The 17,788-nt window shown below is 38.7% G+C and overlaps 1 protein-coding gene across 3 annotated transcripts in view; it reads left to right on the top strand.

The window, feature by feature from the left end:
• The first annotated feature begins 1,091 nt into the window (after positions 1 to 1,091).
• LOC136842868 (dual specificity calcium/calmodulin-dependent 3',5'-cyclic nucleotide phosphodiesterase 1A-like) overlaps positions 1,092 to 17,788 on the top strand; it is a 554,681-nt gene continuing 537,984 nt past the window's right edge. For 2 of the 3 annotated variants that reach the window (XM_067110760.1, XM_067110756.1), the window contains exons 1-2: positions 1,092 to 2,095; positions 2,195 to 2,921. In XM_067110760.1, coding sequence (XP_066966861.1) covers positions 2,834 to 2,921 — 88 coding nt within the window. In that variant the 5' untranslated portion in view covers positions 1,092 to 2,095; positions 2,195 to 2,833. Of the gene's footprint in view, positions 2,922 to 17,788 lie in introns of all 3 variants that reach the window. The other variant, XM_067110757.1, reaches the window with a different exon arrangement.

The following is a 17,788-nucleotide window of genomic DNA, read 5'->3' as shown; positions in this document are numbered from 1 at the left end:
CAAAGTCGTGTAAAAGAGAGAGAGAATAAGAGAAGAGAGAGAATGAGAGAGAATAAAAAGTCGTTTAAAGAGAGAGAGAGAGAGAGAGAGAGAGAGAGAGAGAGAGAGAGAGAGAGAGAAAAGTCGTTTAAAGAGAGAGAGAATGAAAAAGAGTCGTTTTAAGAGAGAGAGAGAATGAAAAAAGGGTCGTGGGGACGAGAGAGAGAGAGTGAATGAAAAAATAGTAGTGTAAAGAGAGAGAGAGCGAGAGAGAGAGAGAGAAAGAGTGAATGAAAAAAAGAGTCGTGTAAAAGAGAGAGATAGAGGGGATGTTCTTTACGGATCTACTGTCTACATAAAACTGTCGCCACCTTCTTGGAAAGACCAATCACAACAAGATGGACCCAAAGGTGTCTGAGGAACAAAATCAATGTAAAAAAGAAGAAGTAGAAAAAAAAGGAGTCGGAGGACAGAAGAGAAGGTGGAGGGAGGTATTGGGGTGAGGAAAGGAAGAAAAAGGGAGCGGGGGAAGAGGAAGGGAAGGGGGATGTAGAGGTGGGAGTAGAAGAAGAAGAAGAAGAAAAAAAATAAGAGGTGGAGGGAGGTATTGGGATGAGGAAAGGAAGAAAAAGGGAGAGGAGGAGGAGGAGGAGGAGGAGGATGTAGAGGTGGGAGTAGAAGAAGAAGAAAAAAGAAGAGAAGGTGGAGGGAGGTATAGGGATGAGGAAAGGAAGAAAAATGGAGGAGGAGGAGGTGGACGTAGAGGTGATACTAGACGAAGAAGAGGAAAAAAGACTTCGGGGGACAGAAGAAAAGGTGGAGGGAAGTATAGGGTTGAGGAAAGGCAGAAAAAGGGAGGAGGAAGAGGAGGTGGACGTAGAGATGATAGTAGATGAAGAAGAAGAAAAAAAAAGGGTTGGGAGGACAGAAGAGAAGTTGGAGGGAGGTATTGGGACTGAGGAAAAGAAGAAAAAGGGAGGGGGGAGGAGGAGGAGGACGTAGAGGTGAGAGAGAGAGAGAGAGAGAGAGAGAGGGGGTGTGGTCGTGTTGCGCGGTGCCTCGCGAGACTTTGTTTGGAAGCGAGCGAAGGAGGAACAGCGAGGACGGCAGGCAGTGTGGTTCTCCACGAGTGTGTGGGAAGTGCCGGGCGCGTTCCTCTCCTCCCCGCCGTCGCCTCTCACGCGCTCCCCGCCCGTCGTCGTCGTCGTCACCCCGCCCGTCCTCATCTGACGACGACGATCAGCCGACGCCCGAATGAATCCCGGGCCACCCACAGGGGATCCAGGCCTCCCGCGATTCCCAGATCATCGCCAGTAATCTACCGTCTTGACGAGATGGAATGAAACACCTGGTATCAGTGATAGTTCCTCCCCCCGACTTATTCTTTTTCCCCCCTCCCTCGCTGCAGTTGTCGTTAGGACACACGGGCGTGATTGCCCTCTAACTACAAGGCTTCTCGTGCGTGGTCTGGGGGCTCCGTCGACGGAATCATGTGAAGAAATTCCCTGCAAGGTTTTTTTTTTAAGGACTCTCGTGGTGTTTCTGGAAATCTGATTTATCATTTATGCATCGCGTCGACAGGGATGTATGCTTAGAGGGTCGCGCAAATCCTTATATAAAAGCAGTCTGTAATCCCGTCGGTGTTATTAATGCGATTTTACTGATGGAAATCTGTGCCTCGTATATTGCACTGGATCCCTTTCGTCTTGAAAGCTGTCTCGGCAAGAATAAGAAGAAGAAGAAGGATAAGAGTGATTAAGATTACCCAATGACAGGATTTGCTTAATCCATCACAACAGCAGCGAGTGAAAAGATTCGAAGAACGGCCTGGCTGTCGAGGATTACCGGGTATCAGGGATTACTTGGTTATCAAGGATTACAGGCTATCGAGGATTACAGGCTATCGAGGTTACAGGCCATCAAGAGTTATAGGCTATCAAGGGTTACAGGTTATCGAGGATTACAGGCTATCAAGAATTACAGGTTATCGAGGTTACAGGCTATCAAGAATTACAGGTTATCGAGGTTACAGGCTATCAAGAATTACAGGTTATCGAGGTTACAGGCTATCAAGAATTACAGGTTATCGAGGATTACAGGCTATCAAGAATTACAGGTTATCGAGGTTACAGGCTATCAAGAATTACAGGTTATCGAGGTTACAGGCTATCAAGAATTACAGGTTATCGAGGTTGCAGGCTATCAAGAATTACAGGTTATCGAGGTTACAGGCTATCAAGGATTCCAGGCTTTCAACGGTTAAAGGCCATCAGCGCGGTGACAATCATGGGGCAACTAGGGAACCCTTAATGGTGGCGATTTTGAAATCTCTCGGCCAAGAAGAGTTCGAATGATGATGATTTATTCAAGAGGGTAGAGGAACCGTTACCTCATCCTCCTCCTCCTCCCCCTCCTGCTGCCTTTTCATTCCATTCCTTAACCTCCGTTTTTTTCTTTCCCTGGAGCACTGATGCACAGAGTCTGGAACCCTGGAAAGGAAAAGGATCTCTTCCTCTCCTCAAAAACAAACCTCGGCTCCCTCGCTGGTTAATTGGTCCGAATAGCCTGCCGGCAGAGAAGTAGACTGTCATTTCTATCACAGATACCTGAGTTTAAACAAAAAAAAGTACACATATTCAGAGAAAACATTTGGAAATGTGATGGCCCAATGTGACTGATATTTATTTTTATAAACAGAAACGCCTTCCATACCCTTTTGACATCCATAGCTGCTAGCCACCCGAGCTCTCCACCAAGTTTGGAAAGAACGGACGATCGTAGTCACAAAGTTTTTTGTGTGTGTGTTCTCAACATCATCTATCGAACGAGGTCCCCCACAAGTTTCTGTTTCGACATGAGCAGACCGAAAGGCCCGACAGCCCGTCCTTTTAACAGGTGCAAGAGTGCCACCTTCCACGTGGATGGTGCAACATACACTATAGGTAAGTGTCGTGGACGCTTCGTTTCTAAATAAAGTTTCTTGAATTTTTTCTCTTGGTGGGGAAACACTCTCACTTGTTCATGGATGTGATTTCCCCTCTCCCCTTCATACCTCATTCCCCTCTCTCTCATTTTAATATGTAAACAGAGACTCAAGACTCCCTAATCAGTGTCATGCAAACCTCACGAAACCGTCCTTTTCGGAATTGATTCTCTGAAGATGTGATGCGAGACTTTCGAATTTTTAGAAAAATGTTTGAGCTGTAGTTTCGAATGATCCTTTGCCCTGGGAAAAAGATTGATATCACGGAGAGAAGCACCGATATACTGATCAGGAACTGAAAACAATAATCTATTCAAAGAACTGCTGCTGAGCGTTCTTTGAATTTTCCCCTTAGGACCAATGATAGACGACAAATTATACAAATGCACAAAAGCATAGCAAAGCCAAATTGATGGAAGGGCATTAGGTCATACCAAGGATCATACGGGACCCTCAATGGGGTTTTAAGGATTTTGGTGATAGGCTCGTTCTGGTATTTAATTGATTATTATTTTTTTTTTTTTTTGTCTCACCGCTATCACTAGCATTCATACTTCAAGAGATTCACACTTTGTATTGTAGTTTTCCAAGACGACTGCCCGTTTCAACCACTCCAGCTATAGCCTAGCGTCCTTACTTATGTTATTGTTAAAGTTTCATGGAACTACTTGCTGGCAATATCCAGAAATACTTGGAAACTAGTATTGCCTCCTTTCTCTACAACTTTGAGAAGTATTTCGTCGTCTCTTCGGCTTCTGATGCGGTGTAACGCCCTGTTAGCGACATTTCATGGTGATTATTGTCCCTCCTTTCGCTCTTGTTCTTGTTCTAATGTATTCTTTTAGTTCCCTCCTTTGTTATTTTTACGTTTCTTATCTATTCTTTCTGTTAAAGTCTTTTATCTTTCATATATGACGCCTTCCCGACTACCTCTTATCCCTCCCATAAACGCGCAGATGATTTTATTCTTCACAAATAATTTTTCTCATTCTTCTTCCTCTCCACAAGCTTAGTGTCAGTCTTGTTTAATCCCGCGTGATGCAGTTTACGCAGACCTGGAAGATATTTGTAAATAGAGCAAAAAAAAATAAAAAAATAAAAAAAAGCATGGTTTGTTGCAATGCTTTCAAGTTTAATTTCGTATTCGTCTCCGTAACATCTTCAGGTTTTCTTGAATATACTAGAAAACCTGGATTTGGTCTTTAATATAGTCTGAGGATTATTTCCTGAACCTGGTTATATCTTCTACTAAAATTCCATGTGCTCTGTATATGCAAATGTGCTTTTCATCTAAACAGTTTCAGACTTACTCATATTCCTCTATTTTTTATTATTTCATAACGGAATTCAGTCGGAAGACTTCGATCTTATGAATATCCCGCATCGTACTTTTAACTCTGATACATTTAATCAGAGTAATACATTCTTCGATTCTTGAATATTTTATAAAAGAATTCAACCGAAAGCCTTCAATCTTCTGAATATCCCACTTCGTACTTTTAACTCGTATACATTTGATCAGAGCAATACGCTTTTCTTGTCTAGGTATTCTTTATGCGATGGTCTCGAGGTTTTCCTTAAAACTTATCCCAACAGGGCATTTGTAAACATCAGGCCTTTTCCGTCGGGCGGGTGTCGTAAACGCAGTTGGTGTGACTGGATTGACTATTTACATGGAAATCGAAGTCGGTTCTTTGTGCAGGCAAGAATTAGAATAACATTATTTTGGACTGTCTGACTCCTTTTATCTGTCGGTTATTATTTTTTTTTTTTAAGGATTCCAGTAAAAGTTATATTTGTTTAAGTGGATTACAAGCTTCTATGTTTTCTTGGAATAGATTCTGAAGAGATGTATTTTTCAATGTATTCTCAAATACATTTGCACCCGTAGGGGTACTCACGGAAGATAAGACAGACTGTCTCATACACACTATGTATCCGTCCGTCTATCTATACATTCGAACATACATGGGTACACATATACATATACATAAATACATATATATAAATTATATATATATATATATATATATATATATATATATATATATATATATATATATATATATATATATATATATATATATATATATATATATACATACATATATATATACACACACACACACACACATCCTTAGATTTTCTTTTGCTTTAGATACTCCTCATCTCTGCTGAAAGCTGGTCGCCTCCCTCATTCCGAGGAGTGACCAGTCAGTTTAATGACTGAATCTCTGCCTTCCCGCCATCGGAGTTCCCAAATCTCTTTTCTGTTCCCACAGATTCCCATAAGTTCCCTTTTAAGACGCGGACTCGTCACTTTCCTCTTGATTAGATCCAATCTCCCGTGTTCCCTTATTATTTCATCCTCAAATTTTTCTTTGGTGCCTAGTCTCTCTTACCTGCCCCTCTGGGTTATCGGGCATTTTGTTTTTAGTTTGTATGTTCATGGATTTGTAATTTCGTATAAATGATTCAGTGTGTATTATGTCGTCTTTAATCTTGACTGATAATATTGTTTCTGCATTCATACCCGTCTTGTATAGTTTTTTTTTTTATGTAACCATTACTGGATCTGAGATATTGGAAAGAAATAAAGTTTTTGGGATGAAGTTCATTGATTTTGTAGGAATCCCCCCCCCCCCGCTGTTACGCAGTTTCTTGAGATTTCGGCAGTGGAAGTAATGCCTCAACTGAAAGCAAAAAGTTGTTATATAAGGGATTGTTAAGGGACAGGTAATGCATAATTTATAATTGTTTAAAGTAAATAAAATTTTCATATCTATATGCTTGGAGGTAAAAATAAATCTTCAAGTGCTTAGCTTTGTTGATGAAGAGATTTTTCTTCACATATTTTTGCATTTAAGTCACCTAGCACAGCTACCTTAGTCTGCTTTCCAAAACTAGCCACTCACAGGTTCATATTCTCACAAAGTGTATCAGTGTCTACCTTTGTCTTGATTGTCACATGCAATGTCAGGTTGTCAGTTCTTGTCTTGCCCAGCATTGTTTTTATGTGAATGCAAGTTTTCTTCTTCTTCTCTTTTATTGTTTTGTCGTTCACTGGCAATTTTGCGGAACAGGCAGAAGTGATAAAGTTTCACTTTGTTTCTTAGAGGTCGGTTTAAGAGGAGGAGCATTTATAAGCCTTCTGCTGTTGTAATCCAAAAATATTTCACCAAAATACCAAGATGGATTTTTGGATAAAGCACGAAAGTGCAGGATGACCGACATAAATGCATAAATGAAGGAGATAGATAATGCTCCACTTTTTATAATGAAGAAACAACGTGTTTATTAATCCATCAGGTCCTTAAACCTTTTCTGTAGAACGAGGCGATGGGTAAGGCTACACACGACGAAGAGGCCTCTTGTTGTTAAAGATTATTCCAGAAACAAAACTGAAATAGCTGAAAAGAGAAAAGTAAGGTCCCAGTTCGGACAATATTCTCATGAGACGTCGAGGAGGCAGGAAGCTCTACTAGCTATTGTTAAGCTGTTGCAAAATCGCCATGAAATGTAAATTCGTATGCAGCAAAGTGAGCCCTTCCTCAGAGATTGTTCAGTCAAGGTTTTTTCAAGATTGTCATCAGAAAGATGAACCGTTCTTCTTAATCCTTGATATTATAAGAAGAGAGGAACTTGAATAACAAGAGAGTTACTTTTATAACAAGAAAATAAACATTATAACCATTGTTCAGTCAAGGTTTTTTCAAGATTGTCATCAGAGAGATGAACCGTTCTTCTTAATCCTTGATATTGTAACAAGAGAGGAACTTAATAACCTTGTATGAAAATAAACATTATAACAATTGTTTAGGTTTTTACAAGATTGTCAAGAGATGAACCGTTCTTCTTAATCCTTGTTATTATGAATGAATAACAAGAGAGTTACTTGTATAACAAGAAAAGAACTTGATATAACAAGACAGGAGCTTGAATCACAAGAGAGAAACTTGTATGACAAGAGATTTACTTGTATAATAAAAAAAGTCAATAATGCGTGAATAGAAAATGATTGTTACAATAATGATTACATGAAAGACCGAATCTCGACTTCATTCTGACCTATAAACTGTTTTAGTTGTGGCTTGTCTTCTGAGAGAGCTCGTCTCTGTCTGTCTGTTTGTCTGTCTCCGTCCGATTTTGACAGGGCGCGACTGATCACTAGATAATTCTCTCTCTCTCTCTCTCTCTCTCTCTCTCTCTCTCTCTCTCTCTCTCTCTCTCTGGAGAGGAGCTCATTAAGGTAATCCCCAACGCAGGGTGAATGGAACTGATCGTCAAGTAAATCACGGGGTAAAACCTCTCTCTCTCTCTCTCTCTCTCTCTCTCTCTCTCTCTCTCTCTCTCTCTCTCTCTATGGGGTGGGGCTTGTTAGGGTAATCCTCAATTCTGCCGTGATGGAACTGATCAAGTAAATCGCTTTCTCTCTCTCTCTCTCTCTCTCTCTCTCTCTCTCTCTCTCTCTCTCTCTCTCTCTCTCTAACCTAAAAATGCCTTTCACGGTGCTTGTCTCTTAGCTGGACTCTCCCTCGATATAATGTAACCCTTGGTAGTTTCATATTTCGCTTCTCGTGTTCTGTTGAATTAAATTGACATTTTCAACATATTTTCCTCAGCAAACACACACACACACACACACACACACACAAGACAGAATGCTCGAGGACCACAGCCAAATAACACCGGAATTTATTTTTCAACAGGCCAGCAACATGAAAGCTTCCCTGAGTGATACTGTCATTTTCATCATCCTGCTCTTGTGTTGGTATACGTTAAGAGATCATTTTCTTGAAAGGGGTTTTATTTTTATAATTTATTGAGAGCCATTTCAAGATCTCATGAGGGTAGGAGGTGGAAGTGAGTATTTATGATTTGCGCCGGTGTGATATGCAAAGGTTGAACATAAGTGGCCGTAAATTTTTTGTTTTTCAATTTTTTATGGCATGATATTCAATTTTTTATGGGTTGATAAGCAGTAACCGTTATGAATAGCATTAGTATATGTATGTATGTATATATATGTATGTATATATATACTGTATATAAATAGATAGATAGCTATACATAAACATATACATACATACACATGCAGGTCCTATTGAGGTTAGTGGCATTACTTGCAGAGAAGTATAGACTGATTCAGAGATTAGGCAGAAAGATTGTCCCTGTAAATGATGCCATTGACTTCAATAGAAACTGCATGAGAGAGAGAGAGAGAGAGAGTATTCCCAAATAGCATATATATATATATATATATATATATATATATATATATATATATATATATATATATATATATATATATATATATATATATATATATATATATATATATATATATATATATATATATATATATATATATATATATATATATATATATATATATATAAAATCTATATGTATATATATATTTATATATTTTTACATATATATATATATGTATATATATATATATATATATATATATATTTATATATATTTTATATATATATATATGTATATATAAGATTTTATATTTATATTTATAATCGAAAAGGCAGCACTTCGGGCTGTTCCACTGAAGCGAATGTTTCACAGAAACTTCAAACAACCTGGAGGAAAAGTCGAAAATGCGAGAATACTCTTTCTGTGTCGTGTATCTCGATTCAGTACACATACACACACACACACACACACACACACACAGGGTTATTCACGCACACATGGGTATAGTCCTCTGAGATAAACATGAACTTTCAAAGTTTGTTATTTCGCAGAATTGTTGGGCATTTTTCTTACTTTTACGAAATGGAATTTTTTTTTCTGTTGTGAAGAAAAACGTCATCAGCGTTTCTAAAAGATGCTATTGTAGCTGATGTGCAGATATAAGTACATTTTCCAAACCAATCAGGAACTAAATGAAAAAAATATAGCATTTAGATTCTGTTATTTTAGCTGATACATAAATATAAGTATGTTTACCAAACCAAAAATGAACTAAATGGAAAAAATGTAGCTTTTAGAAATGTAGTTATGGTAGCTGATGCATACACACACACACACAAACACACACACACACACACAAACACACACACACATATATATATATATATATATATATATATATATATATATATATATATATATATATATATATATATATATATACATACATACATACATACATATACATACATATATATATATATATATATATATATATATATATATATATATATATATATCAAACTATGAACTCAAAAAAACTCTTTCATTACAGGTCATAGCCATAAGAGAATGGAACATGAAATTGGTTACATTCCTCGATTTGAAAATATGAATTCTAACCAGACTGGGTAGTCTTATACCTAAAGTGTACATATTCTAGATGAAGTAAAAAAAATTTTAAAAAAGTATAATTTGGGAGAGCCAAATTTTCAGGTAAAATCATAAATGTTTTGAAAAAAGATACAAATAATCTCTCTCTCTTTATTATTGTTTACCTTTCCATTCGTTGTAATTTCTTATTATAAGTCCATCTTTGTCTTTCAATTGCTAGATCTTATAAGCTCAGTTATCCTCACCCTTTATTTGCTGGATCATTTAAGATAGAATTTGGAGAAGAGGATGCGAGAAACAGAAGATAATAGTGGGGAAGAGGCAGAGACATAAGAAAGAGATGATGATTGAGAAACACGCAAATAAAACGAAAGAGAGAGAGAGAGAGAGAGAGAGAGAGAGAGAGAGAGAGAGAGAGAGAGAGAGAACGTAAAGAGGAAACAAGGGAGGAGATAAGTATGGGATTAAGAACACGGTGAATAAGAGTGAGGAGGAGAGCACGAAGAATAAAGGAAGAGGCAGAGGTGACAAGAGAGGGAAATGGAAGAACTGGTTAACTGACCGGTTGCTTAATTGACTGAGCAGTAGACTGATTGGTTGGTATATATTGATTTCACACGAAGAACGAAGTGATGTTCTGACTGAATGAACACAGCGCAGCAGGTCACAGTACAGCACAGCCTAACACAGCACAGCACATCACTTAGCACAGCACATACAGCAGAGCAAGACAGAGCACATCAAAGGCCAGCAGATCACAATACCGCACAGCAGAGTAGCACAGCAGAGCACATCACGGCAGAGCAGATCACAGTACAGCACAACACAACACGGCATAGCAGAGCACATTACCGCACAGCAGATCACATTACAGCTCAGCACATCACAGCAGATCAGAGGACATCACAGCAGAGCAGAACAGAGCACAGTACAGCCCACCACAGCAGAGCAGAACAGAGCACAGCACAGTACAGCCCAACACAGCACAGCACATCACATAGCACAGCAGATCACAGGACATCACAGCACAGCAGATCACACCACAGCATAGCAGAGCACAGCACAGTACAGCACACCGTAGGACAGCCCGACACAGCACAGCACAAAACAGTAGAGAAAAACACAGCCCTGACGATGGCAGAAGGAGGAGGAGACCAGTCATCCATAGATGGGCCTCTGTATTTGTTTTCCAAATAAAACGTCTCCCGGCCTCTGTGTCCTTCAGGACCTTTTGAGATGATGACCTTCTGCTCTGCTCCACTTTTTTTTGTGTATGCCTTCCTGGCAATGGTTTTCTTCTTTTCCTTTCATTAATTATTTCCTTAAGGTCATATTTTCTCAGTCCTGAAGTTTGTTTCATAGTTTTGCTTCTGAGGTGTATTTATCTTTAATTAAATTTGATTTAGTAATACTCCATTTTCTCGCCGCTGAAGTTTCTTTTTCATTTTTTCTCAGTCCTGAAGTGTTTTTTATACGCCTTGTTTTCAGTTGAATTCAGTCAGTAAGACAATTTTCTATTTCCTGAAGTGTCTTTTCTTTATATTTGCTGTTAATTAGATTCAGTCAATAAGCCCACGTTTTCTCAATGCTGAGATTTTTGTGATTTTCCTTTTGTTGAGATAGTTATACTTCTAATCATATTTCCTGAAACCAGAAGTTTTTCAGTTTATTTTTTACTTGCAGACTATTTTTACCATTCGTTATAATCTTCCTCTTCTCTCACGATTTTTTTTGTCAGTTTTTATCAGGTAATTATATTTTTCATGGTACCATGTTTATCAGTAGTATCATCTCCAGTTCCTTCCTTCCTTCTCCTATTCCTTTTTCTTCTATCTCCTCTTGTACTCTTCGCCCTCCTCCACCTCTGGCAGTTCCCACTGAAATCAATATATCAGCCAGTCAGTCAACTCCTCAGTCAATTAACCAGTCAGGCAGTTAATCAGTTCTTCCATTTCACCCGTTATTCACCCCTGCCATTTCCTTATTCTTCTTATTGTTTTCCTTAAGCTTATCATCACACTGATAATTCTATACTTTTCGTTTCCCTTGTACCCTCTTTACGTTTGATCTCTCTCTCTCTCTCTCGTTCTTATCTTTCTCTCTTCTCTCTCTCTCTCTCTCTCTCTTCTCATATTTTTGTTTGTCATCCTCTCTCTCTCTCTCTCTCTCTCCATTTCTCTCTCTCTCTCTCTCTCTCTCTCTCTCTCTCTTATGTTTAATGTTTCTTCCCACGTTTGTCTTCTGCTTCTCCCATCGTCTTCTCCATATTTTTTGTTCGTCATCCTCCTAATCCCTTTTCGCTTTCCTTTTTCATGCATTTTCTCCTTCTAGATCTCTCTCTCTCTCTCTCTCTCTCTCTCTCTCCCTCTCTCTTTTCTTCTCTCTCTCCTCTCTTCTCTTCCTGTATCCTCCTTTATTCCATACTGTTCCTACATCAGCTCCGCCTTTAATTAGTCATTATCCTCTCTCCTTTACTTTTCATGAAATTTTCTCCTTCTAAAAAAAGTCTCTATCATCCTAAAAAAAATTTCTCTTCCTTAAAAATCTTGTAAAAAAATTTCTTCTCCTCCTCCTCCTCCTTCCTATTCTCTTCCTCCTCCTCCTTTATTCCATACTGAAAAAGTTTCCATCCTAAAAGAAAAGGTCCTCCCTAAAAAAATTTCTTCCTTAAAAGTCAAAAACTCTCTTCCTCCTCTCTCCGTCTTCGATAAGAAATAGAAAAAAGTCTCGTCCTAAAAAAAGTCTTGTAAAAAAAATCTTGTCCTTAAAAAGAATTGTCTCGTCCTTAAAAAAAAGTCTCGGCCTTAAAAATAAAGTTTCGCCCTATGAAAAAGTCTCATCCCTAAAAGAAAAGAAACAGGCTCTTCTTCCTAAAAAAATTTCTTCCGTCCTAAAAAAAAAAAGTCTCAAAAAAGGTCTCTTAAAGAAAAAAAAAGGTCTCGTCCTCTAAAAAAAAAGTCTCTCCTGGGAAGAAAGAAACGTAGATAAGTAAACAAAAATCTCGTCAGCAGAAGAAGGATGAAGGCGCCATTATGTCTCACCTTTAAGGTAACGGTGTGAAGTAGGGAGCTACTTATTCAATGGCAGCCAATGCTCCCGGTGTTCCTGTTCCTTCGCATTAAGGGAAAGAATCGCCGTAACTATTTATTTGCTGCGAGAGCGGATGGACGGGGTTCGATTTAGTGACTGGGTGACTTCTTACATAAAACTGGCGTTGCAGTTGGCAGTGTCGGCGGTGCTGATAATATTGTTTTATTGATTGCTGTGTTTCTTGAAAGGAAAAGATGATGTTTTATTTATCGATGTATTTTTCTAAATGAAATCTCCCATCAACATCCATACCACTCATTCATACTTATAATACATATAGGTACTCTAACATCTTATAACCAGGCATTTATACATGTATTTAACGATATTATACTGTTCTAAAATAACGAGACATTAAGAACTTAGTATAATGAACGCGAATTCTCCAACAAATCTAAACTCACCACTTGATTTAAAAGCAATTTTGTCTTTGAAAACAATGGAGAGAGGGGAAATACCTTACTCATCTCGGCACTCGGAAAGAAAGCGTGCTTTTGAGTAGAAGAAGAAATTCTTTGTGTGAATTCTCTTATCTGTACCAAAATGACCTTTTGAATGCATCCACAGCTTTACAGAGTTATTATTGATGTCGAGAAAAGCGTGTATTATAAATTTCCCATCAATCTGGTCATATATTCAGCATGTGGCTGTTGAAGCGAATACAATCTACACAAAAACTTCAGCTGAAAGTATTTTTTTGCAATTCGCTTTTACTCACGACTCTTACCCAAAGTAGGCCTAAGGAAAGTCAGCCAAGCCTGTCCGCACCGTTAAAACATAGGACCACAAACTCCAGAAAGTTGGGAAAGTAGGCCTATCTCACAACCGGCCTGACACTTTGGGGACGCGCTGTGTACTCTACGACCGTTGGGTGAACCGCTTCGTGTATTGGTTGTTACTCTTGCGACACTTGCTTCCGTTTACACATTTTCCCCATTCGTAGGCGCCAGTCACTTACGCCTTCGTGTTCCTCGTGGGATATCGGAGATTTTCCAAGGATTTTTCTGCCAACTCCCATACGCAACCATACACACACACACACACCCCTTCCCCCTAAACCTCTCTCTCTCTCTCTCTCTCTCTCTCTCTCTCTCTCTCTCTCGTATACTTCGTCAATGTAATTTGAATTTCCTCCGCCACCACGCCGCGGTTATTAATTATTCTAATCCCGCGTGTCGCAATCTTTTGATCGCGGTCGGCAGGCGTTTGCGCTCTCGACTCAGGCGTGACAGTTACGTGACGTTCCGTACGCGTCATTGGATAAGAAACCTTTCGTATTTTCCTCGAGGAGGATCTCTCCCCCCTAAGGGCACGTCTTTTACACTTGCATTCGTGATTGTCGTGCGTCCCTTCGTCGCAATCGGGGCTTCTATAGTGTGATGGTCCGTCGTCGTCTGACAGGACTCTTTTGGAAGGGCGAGGAAAATAGGTTTTTGTCCTTGACTCCAAATTAGAAGTGCCTGGTGGTTTGCGGAATACCTTTTGAAAAGCACGTTTGCCGTGGCGGGATAATTGAGTAAGATTGTTCTTTTATTTTTACCCTAAGAAAAGTATTATTATTATTATTATTATTATTATTATTATTATTATTATTATTATTATTATTATTATTATTATTTAGTGGGTCTTTCTCCTCAAGATCGAGAACGGGATATGCTGTGTATCAGGTCCACAATAATATTCAGCTGTGAGTCTCTGAAGATGAACACAGGACAGGGTTCGAAAGCTCTTGTAACCTGTTTATGAGATCAACAATAATTCACCACTGAATATTACTGTGGACCTGGTATATACAGCATTATTATTATTAATATTATTATTCTGAAGATGAACCCTCTTCATATGGCACAAGCCTTCCATAGGGGCCATTGACTTGAAATTCAAGCTTCCAAAGAATATTATAGTGTTCATTAGAAAGAAGTAACAGAAGGTAAGGGAAAATACGAAAGGAGAGATCACTTATGAAAAAAGGAAAGTAAACTAACAAATAAATAGATACAAATGTAAGTAAATCATTAAAATACAAGGAGAATAGCATTAGGGTAGTAATGCCTTGCAACTTCGCTTGAACTTCTGAAGCTCCTATTGCACGACATCCTCAGGGAGACTGTTCCATGCGCAGTGATAATCATTCTAGGAAAAACACTTTTTTCCATTTCGTGTTTACTGAAAACAACGCTTCCGTGTATCGCAACTAAGCAACTGAGTCCAGTGAATTGGGGTACAGAATAATTGGTTTGTATTGTCTATTTTTTTCCATGCATTTTTGGACCTGACGGTAAATATCCGCAGACGATATCGCTGAAACGTGATTAGCAGATGCTCGTGCTCAGCTGCCCCCATTGGCTACAGTGATGTCGCCTGCGGATTTTTACGTCAGCTCAAATATGAAATGGTGGTGTCTTCACTTTTATGTTGAGATGCAGGCCTAATGTTACATCTGTTAGTAAGTATTGGGGAAATGTTTGAATAGATAATATATCTAATAATGTTAACTTTTAAGTTTAAGATTTTTCTATGAAACAATACACTATATATATATGTATATATATATATGTATGTATGTATGTATGTATATGGTTATTGTAAAAGTATATTGATCATCAGGTCGTTTGCAATTCCCCTTGCATAGTTATGTTTCATTATAAAAGCACTAGTTAAGTTATTTTTAGAATATTCGGGAACATTCCCCATGCTGTGAAGACTTGACCTTAAGTAGAGTAGAATAAGATTGTTCCTAAAATTCCTGCTTACTTAAGCCATTTGCTAAGTAAATGACTTTTTAAGCGTCATACAACTGAACACAGTTTTGCAAGATCTAAGGAGGTAAAAAAATGCAAAAAGAAAAATAAGCTGGTGACTCGGAAAATGATTTATCATCTCCGAATGGGAACGATTCGTATGCTCCCTCTCTCTCTCTCTCTCTCTCTCTCTCTCTCTCTCTCTCTCTCTCTCTCTCTCTCTCTCTCTCTCTCTCTCTCTCTCATGGACATCAAAGTGCGTTTCTCACAATGAGAAGGATATCTTGAGTATAAATTCTTGTTTTTTCTAAGTGGGAACTCAGTTGAGAGAGAGAGAGAGAGAGAGAGAGAGAGAGAGAGAGAGAGAGAGAGAGAGAGAGAGAGAGACCAAAGTGTGTTTCTCACAATGAGAAGGATATCTTGAGTATAAAATCTTGTTTTTCCTAATTGGGAACTCAGTTGAGAGAGAGAGAGAGATAACTGACAGAATCCTTCTTGTCATTCTCTCAGCAAACCTAGCAGAGAGGGAGAGAGATACATAAACCAATTTTTATATAGTTCTGCTCATCAACCATGCTTGCATCAGCAGTCAGGTAGTTATGTGCCTCCCTGCTCAACAGCACGATTCTTCTTACGAATTTTTTTATGACTGCCCCCCCCCCAGGTGACTTGCTGACATAATGAGCCTTCCTTCCCATCCAGCTGAAAAGCAACGTCGTCTGCCGAAGGTCAATATACCTCCTGATGAATATCACGATCAGCGTAATCATCATTGCGAACGGAAGGAGGACCATTAAGTGAATTTCTAAGCCCCTCCTTTGCCCTGGGAAGTCAAGGACTCTTGGGCGAAAGAGATGGCGAAATTCATCCGGCGTTATATGGACCGTGCGTGAAGGGGAATTTTTTTTTTTTACATAGAGGAGGGTAACGAGAAAAGACAGAAATTTTCGAAAATGGTTACCAGTTTTTAAAGGGACAGTGTGTCCTCTTACGCAATATGCAACTACGATTTTGTTGATTTATACATTTATGCATGTACATACCTGTATATATATATATATATATATATATATATATATATATATATATATATATATATATATATATATATATATATATATATATATATATATGTGTGTGTGTGTGTGTGTGTGTGTGTGTGTATGTATATGTATGAATTATATATATATTTATATATATATATATATATATATATATATATATATATATATATATATATATATATATATCGGTGATTTAGCATAATAGGCAAAATAACATTTAACCAACAATTTCTTATAAGCAAACCGATACATGCTTCCATCACTTTCGAATATTTCCTAAGCGAAACAAAGAAAAGGGTGAAATTTTATACTCAATTTCCTGCCGGCGGACGTACCTACGAGTATATAGACGGTATACCAGAGACTTTTTTTTTTTTGTATTTTTATTTTTCCCGTTTGTCGGCGGCAGCCTTTGTTTGTTCTGGCTTATCGAGTTTCGGGCAAGCCTCGGTGTCACGTAACAAGTCGAATCATTTTGGCTTTTCGATTGCCAAGAGCGGTCCGACGATTTGCGACCGGGTTTGTCGCCGAGTTGGAGTGGAAGAGTTATTTGCCTCGCTTTCCGTTTGTTGTCTCAGAGGAAATTCGGAATTTGGAAGCTTGGTGTTATCCTAAAAGAATTTCTTTAGATAAGGCATAGCGGTATGCTGAGAAGTGAGTCTCGGTGTACGTGTACGTGTGTGTCTGTACGTGTGTGTGTGTTCATGTAGTACTAACGTAAAATTTGATGAGAAAGTCATCAGGGTAATTATCTCTCTCTCTCTCTCTCTCTCTCTCTCTCTCTCTCTCTCTCTCTCTCTCTCTCTCTCTCTGTAGGCATTACTTGAGGTTCTTTCAGCGTCCTTTCGGCCCCCAGCTGCAACCCGTTTCATTCCTTTTACTGTACCTCCCGTCACATTATATTTCTTCCATATTGCTGTCCACCTTCTCCTAACAATTGGCCTATAGTGCAGCTGCGAGGTTTTCCTCCTGTTACACGTTTAAAAAACCTTTTTGCTCACTAGTTCCCTTCCAGCGCTGAATGATCTCAAAAGTTCCAGTCTTTGGCTTTTTGCCTAAATTCTATATTTTATTTTATTATATTCTATTCTCTCTCTCTCTCTCTCTCTCTCTCTCTCTCTCTCTCTCTCTCTCTCTCTCTCTCTCTCTCTCTCAGTTGTCCATTTCCCATTTTCCTCTGAGAATGCTAACCTGAATATTTTTACAAATTTTATAAAGAAGGAACCATTTTCACACCTTGGGTTAACGCTGACTGACTTTTTAGGACTAACTACTTTTGCCCCATAACCTGAGCAACTTAAGCTTGGAAGACAACCTCGTGGAAAGTCCCAATTAATATTAAACATCTTCGTTAGAGAGACGTTGCTTCACGCGTTTATCATCATAAAATTGCACAGAAGTCTCTCGACTGCAGGAAAGAAGTTAAAATTACCTCCATTAAGAGATTTCACCTGCGAGCCTCCCTTCCGAAATTCCCTCTTCCGGAGCTCAAGCCATTTTTCCGAACCTAAAAAAAAAAAAAAAGACAAAGTCTTGAAGAATTTTACAGGTCACCAATGGAAGTGGGGCTGGGGTAGGAGAGGGGGTGGGGGTGGGGGTGGGGG

Source organism: Macrobrachium rosenbergii, chromosome 10 (assembly GCF_040412425.1).
Source record: "Macrobrachium rosenbergii isolate ZJJX-2024 chromosome 10, ASM4041242v1, whole genome shotgun sequence".
NCBI lineage: Eukaryota > Metazoa > Arthropoda > Malacostraca > Decapoda > Palaemonidae > Macrobrachium > Macrobrachium rosenbergii.
The sequence above is the reverse complement of the archived record's forward strand: the minus strand, read 5'-3'. Positions and strand labels throughout refer to the sequence as shown.